Source organism: Perca flavescens, chromosome 23 (genome assembly GCF_004354835.1).
Source record: "Perca flavescens isolate YP-PL-M2 chromosome 23, PFLA_1.0, whole genome shotgun sequence".
NCBI classification, from domain to species: Eukaryota; Metazoa; Chordata; class Actinopteri; order Perciformes; family Percidae; genus Perca; species Perca flavescens.
Window position 1 is genome coordinate 22,549,194 of NC_041353.1, and position 6,580 is coordinate 22,555,773.

General features: G+C 41.7%; 1 protein-coding gene across 1 annotated transcript in view; it reads left to right on the forward strand.

Moving 5' to 3' along the window:
• Window positions 1-990: 990 nt before the first annotated feature.
• The window catches only part of LOC114549963 (chloride anion exchanger), a 19,229-nt gene continuing 13,639 nt past the window's right edge, over window positions 991-6,580 (forward strand). Inside the window, exons 1-6 of the mRNA XM_028570334.1 lie at window positions 991-1,173; window positions 1,483-1,659; window positions 3,121-3,260; window positions 5,226-5,336; window positions 5,416-5,576; window positions 6,383-6,547. Of these exons, the coding sequence (XP_028426135.1) occupies window positions 1,529-1,659; window positions 3,121-3,260; window positions 5,226-5,336; window positions 5,416-5,576; window positions 6,383-6,547 (708 nt within the window). The 5' untranslated portion in view covers window positions 991-1,173; window positions 1,483-1,528. The remainder of the gene's footprint in view (window positions 1,174-1,482; window positions 1,660-3,120; window positions 3,261-5,225; window positions 5,337-5,415; window positions 5,577-6,382; window positions 6,548-6,580) is intronic.

The window sequence follows — 6,580 nt, forward strand, 5'->3', positions numbered from 1 at the left end:
GTTATAGTTATTTGTATAGGCTGGGGGATTTTACCCAAGAATTATTGTTCCAGTGAGTAAGCCATTGTAAATAACAACCTGTTCTTAATGACTGGCCTGTAGAAAAATAAAGGTAGAAAAAAGAAAATTAAAGAAAACACACATCCACAGTCAGATGTTCACATATGAGCACAAATGCACACCTTAAAAACACAATACGTGCATTCACAATTATGCACGTTCACTGTCACCAAAACTGGAGATTCTATTTTCACAAGAAGATGTATTCATGCATCTGGGTTCCCACACACACATTTCCCATGAACCTGGCCTGAACTGTGCTTGATCCTGGACAAACAACGGGGGCAGGCATTACATCCTCACTTAATTCTGAGTAGACACTTCGATAAGATAGCACTGAAACCAGCAACAATCCCCCCCCCACACACACACACACACACACACACACACACACACACACACACACACACACACACACCTCACACTCTTCTCTTCTTATCCATTTGCTTGGTGTTGCCAATGAGTTGAAGGAACGCACTCTCTGTTCTGTCCACTCTGTGGAAGAAAAACATAAAAGTTTTGAGATGACTCATGGATTGACCTGTAATATGTTTGACATTCACGCCAGGAATCTGATGTGATATCAGAGTATCAGCGTGTCTTATCGCACGCCAGATAAATCAATCTTGGAATACAAATCTTGCATTCTGCAGTGTTTTCCTCAAACAAATCTTGGTTCCTGCAGACTATTTTTACCCTTGAAGTGCACTGCAGAGCGCTGCCGCCAAACCTTTAGTGGGCTTTTCCATCCTGAAAAGCTACTTGATTTCCACTTCAATGAAACTTTTGTCCTGTATGTTCTGTCCTGTCCACATCCTCCCTATCCCATCGGTACAATATCTTCCAAACACACCACTTTGGTGGCGGAAAGTCTCCACTGAAAGTTGCAGATCAGAGATATCAGTAAGAACAATGGTCAAGGATAAAGCAGGCGTCGGAGCTGTTGTGCGAAACATCATAATTGCGGTTAATAATTACAGCTGTGATAAGCAGCAGAGGTGGCATTTATTAATGGCAAAGCCAGCTGAAATCGCAGTAGATCTCCAGGAGCAGGACGAGGAAGAAGAAGAAGAGGGGAGAGTTTGGATTTGAGACAGATTAGGACACTGTCAGGTATGTGGGACAAGCTGCACTGCTTCACATTAGGATATGAAAGTTACCGGAAAAAGAAACTACTTAATTACTTTTTTGTTTGAGCTTTCGGTTGTGATTTCAGTGCTAAAAATTCAAAACCAAGCCTCTCTGGTGTTCTTGTTTCTAGAGCTCAAATAGAGCCTGACAAGTCCTTACCTGGCTCATGTACCTGCCACTATATTTGTGGGCCTGGCCCCTTTGTTGTTCGCTGTTAATGTTATTTCATAAGTGATGTTCAAAGGCAAGACAGGAGCCTCTTCCTAACCTAATGTGGTTAATGGGTCTCAGAGCCACATAGAGAGGCAGCAGCAGTGCCCCAGGCAGCAGAGGCGAGATGATGCGAGCGGGAGCGAAGCAGTATGTGGTGACCCGGCCGCTGTACTCGGAGGAGGCCTTCGCCCAGGACCACGAGAAGGTCTACAGGCACGGCAAGACCATGCTGAACCACGTCAAGGACTACTTCACGTAAGGAACACACCATCACTCGTTTTTTATTTCCTTGTCATCACTTAACAATGAACCCTTGGAGTCTGGTTAGGCTGAGGAACGTAAAGGAGTCGGGGAGCGAGAGAGAGAACTTGAGTTTCTGGGAGAAGTTAGTCTCTTCTTGTGTCATGAGTAAAAAAAAAAATAAAAAAAAGAAGCAATTTCATATCATTTTGGCCCATTATTTTTTCCATATCTGTGTCTAAAACGTTGGAAAAGCTAGAGCAGATAATAAATGACACTCAAAAAGCTTAAAGACAAAATTTGTTAAAGAACAACCATTAGATCTGAGAAGAGTAATTTAGTTCTATTCATTGGCTTAGGTGCTGCCCAAACGGCTTGGGTGCTGCTCCTAAGCCTTATAATGCTAAGGAGAACCCTGTAGTTCATATGGATGCCTCGCCAAATTCAGATTGTTTTTGAATACATGTTTAAAGAAATGGTAATGGTTGAGATAATAAAGCTGAAGAATTAGTTTCTTTAAACCAGTTTGTCATGCATTTATTTATTTCAACACTGCAAGTTTACAAGTAAATCCTAGTATTTCAAATTTGCAATTAATCGTGATCAATCAAAGCCCATGACTGTGATTAACTTAACATTTTTGAATTGTTTGACAGCCCATATATATATATATATATATATATATATATATATATAGTTTTTAGTTCTAGCTCTGCTTACTTTAATATAAGAGAATAACACTGTAGCACAATTGATCCAACATACCTGTCTGTAAGACTTTTGTTGTGTAAGAACTTTGTAAAGAATTTTTTAAAAGGAATTTCTTTTTTAGTGTCGAGAAGGTTTAAGTATGCTTTACAAGGTCTTATTTAAATAAATACACATTTACTTTGTCATAGAAGCAGAAGGTTTAAAAAGTGACTCATTTGACCGCGTTCTCTCCCCTACAAGTGGTGGAAGAAGTATTCAGATCCTTTACTTAAGGAAAAGTACAAATACCACACTGTACCAAATAATAAGTCCTGTATTGAAAATGTTACTTAACTGAAAGTACGTAAGTATCGTCAGGAAAATGTACTTAAAGTATTAAAAGTAAAAGTACTCAATGCAGAAAAATCCTCACATTTGAGAAACTGGAAACTAAATGTAGTGGAGTAGAAGTAGAAAGTGGCATGACAAGAAAAAACTCAAGTATCTCAAATTTGTACCAATCTGCAATTCTTCAAATTATATTCCCTCAAAATGTTTCACAACAGATTTTTGGAGAAAATGGATTTAGTATGTGCTTGTTATTGTCAGTTTAGACAATGTAATTGTATATCACAATATCTCGATATATGATTTCATCACGATGCAATTCCATTGAAAGACGATAAATTATCATATTGAATTATTGTCCAGCCCTAACCTAAAGCTTCAGAGACAGTGCTCTATTTAACATGGACTTTCTATTTGGGCGCTATTGTGCCATTGCAGATGTGACGCCAAACGAGCCAAGAACGCAGCTCTCTCTCTCCTGCCGGTCATCGGCTGGATGAAGATCTACCGAATCAAAGAGTGGCTGCTCAGTGACATCGTGTCCGGTATCAGCACTGGACTGGTAGCTGTCCTGCAAGGTAAACCTTTACAACTTCACTTTAAAAGGATCTGAGTGGAAAGTGAAGATTTATTTCTTCTTTAAACCAAATAGATGCATAATACATGCATATTAGCAGCCTGAAGGAAATTCTGTCTTTCCTCATGTCACTGGCAAACATGGAAAACAACAGGGACAAATACCACACATATTATGGATGATAGTTGTATTCATAATTAAAATTAAAAGTCCAAAGAGACAGATGGATCTCATGAAGTGACATATGTATGACACGCCAATTTGTATGCCATTATTGGCGTGTTATAAAGATGCATACTCGCTTTTTAGCGTGTTTATCAACGCGGTTTGGCCTCCATTGACTTACATTACCTTGCGATTGCATGTGAATTGAAGCTGCAGCGAGTAGTATAAAGGGCGAAAATCCACGTAGGGAGTTTGGTCAGGGTGGAGCATGGGTAAAACACAGGACTTGTGGAGATCGTGTCACATTTCCTAAACTCAAGCTTTCTTCTTTTACTAAATCCAACCCTGTTGTTCTTTTCCTAAACCCAACCGGTTCTTGTTTTCCTAAACCGAACCGGTTCTTCTTTTCCTAAACCCAACCGGTTCTTCTTTTCCTAAACCCAACCCGCATGTGACATTTCCTAAACTCAACAGTCGCTTTCTTCTCGCGATAACATGCCAAGTGACGTGTAGGTTTACGTCCGCTGTATACACTTAAAATGCGTGAAGATAACACGCCACTTGGCTTAAGAAAAAGGGGCGTGTATGTTTACGCGAAGTCATGATGTCATGAGTGAGAACGGATTGATATGACTCCAACAAAACCTGGATGGCACAAATACAGCGTCTAAAAAGTCCCACTTATTGGCACAATGGCCGCTGGCAGCATCATGTGTCCCAGAGGTCTGTGGAGGGCTGCACACAGACCTCTGGGACACATGATGCAGCAGAGCTAACAGTAACAAGGACTGTAATGTCAATGGCCATTCCAGAGTGGGAGAAAAGGGGGAAATCACAGAAATGATTCACTAACCCTGTTACGCTGAAAACACACTGGGACAGGCCCGACAGTGAAATGAAGATGAAACGTTTACAGTTATCAGTAGCCTCATTCCCACTGCATGACCTAACCAAAGCAAGGAGACAAATGCATCTGTAATCACACAGTATTGGTATCTGTAGGAACAAAAATCCTGTGTTTGAATATTCCTTTAGAATCTTGATACCGATTTGCTTGACGAGTTCCTCCATTATTCATGGGGATCAAAGAGTTGACTTATTAGAAAAATGACTATTGTTTTTACTTCTGCTCAAAGCTGGAAATCTCACCTCTGAAAATTACGAGTCATTTAAAAAAATGCAGTAAATGTTATGCATTGTATTTAAACATTTTAGACATTATACTTTACTGACTTTTAGAGGCGATTATTTTCATTTCTTGTCTTCTGTTTTAGAGGTATTTTTACTTGGTGGTACGGTAGTCTAATCAACGCTGTTTCATTTCCAGGATGTTAGGTTACCTCCCTCTTTCTTTGTGTTGGCATTTTAAACTCCGGTGGATTTCTGAGGACTATGGTTAACTGCTCCTCAGATCTCTAAGTAAATCCAGACAGCTAGCTAGACTATCTGTCCAATCTGAGTTTTCTTTCGCACAACTAAAACAACTTTTGAACGTAAACATGTTCCACCAAAACAAGTTCCTTCCCGAGGCTATTTTGCAGAGGCACCATTATTGTGTCCGGCACTTAGCGCTGCCCATGTCGATCATGATTGGTTTAAAGAAATGCCCACAAACCACAACACGTTTTTCTCCCATCCGGGAATGCTGTGTGGACTAACCAGACCTTCCCCCGCAGCGCTGGCAATGCGAGAATAGTGATACGGTAACTATAGCTAACAGCAACTACCAGAGAAGTGAAGTGCAGGAAACAAGAGCATAATCTGTAAATGTGTATAAGAAGTGCATGTTTTTATGTTTCAGGTCTGGCCTACTGTCTGCTGGCCTCTTTGCCACCCTGGTATGGACTCTTCTCTGCCTTCTTTCCTGTCATCATTTACTTTATCCTGGGCACCTCCAGACACATCTCAGTGGGTAAGGGATATACGTGTGCATCCCTAGCTGCTCTCAACAGGCTACAACTCAGCTAATCTGCTATCCTCTCTTTCTCCAGGCCCGTTCCCAGTCTTGTGTCTGATGATCGGCTCGGTGGTCACCAGGATAGTCCCAGATGAGGGTCCGGCCCTCAACATCACAGGGCTGGAAGGCCTGACTCGAGACGAACAGAGAGTGCTGGTGGCTTCTTCTCTGACCTTCCTTACTGGTATCATGCAGGTGAAACACACTCGCCACAACCACTCCCGACTATCCCTTCAATAGTCTCGCATTGACAGACCTATCTCCACAGCGCTGTGGAGCAAGGTCCGGCTACACCACAAATGCATTCTGGGATAGGAGAAACAAACGCTCTGGTTTGTTTGCATTACTTTAAACCATTCACAATCGTCTTGGGCGGCGCTAAGCTCCGGTCGCAAAGACGGTGGATCTGCAGAATACTCTCTGGAAGGAACTTATTTTGGTGGAACATTTGTATAGTAACGTGAGCTATTTAAATTAGCTGGATATGTGGTTAAACCTTATTAGCTCTTACCAGTGTATCGCTGTGTGTACTTCGTCCACATCAATCCCACCAATCGCTGCCAAAACGTCCCAGTTAGAGAGAAAATACCATAAACATATTCTTAGTAAATCTTTACAATCACTCCCCGAAAGAACCAAGCAGACCGGCCTTGTTGCACGATTCAAATTTTCTTCAAAACGTGCCATTTTCAGCGTGTAGCTTGCAATATTCATTTAATATTGTATGTGGTGATTTATTTTGCGGTGTGCATGTTCCACCAACACAAGTTCCTTCCTGAGACTATTTAGCAGAGCCACCGTCGCTGCGTCCGGAGCTTAGCGCCACCCAATACGACTTCTGATTGGTTTAAAGAAATGCATTTTTTGTGCTATCCCAGAATGCATCTGTGGTGTAGCCAGACCTTACTCCACAGCACAGTGAAGATAGGTCTGGCAATGCCAGACTACCGTGTCTTTTATATACTACCAAACCAACATCATGACCTCTCTGTCTCTTCCAGCTGGCAATGGGTGTTCTGCAGGTGGGCTTTGTTGTCATTTACCTGTCTGACACTCTGGTGTCCGGCTTCACCACAGCTGCTGCTGTCCACATCCTGGTGTCCCAGCTCAAGTTTGTGTTAGGGTTGACTGTTCCAGGCATCAGTGGTCCACTCTCTCTCATTTATGTAAGTACAGAACAACTTTCTCACTGATTCTCA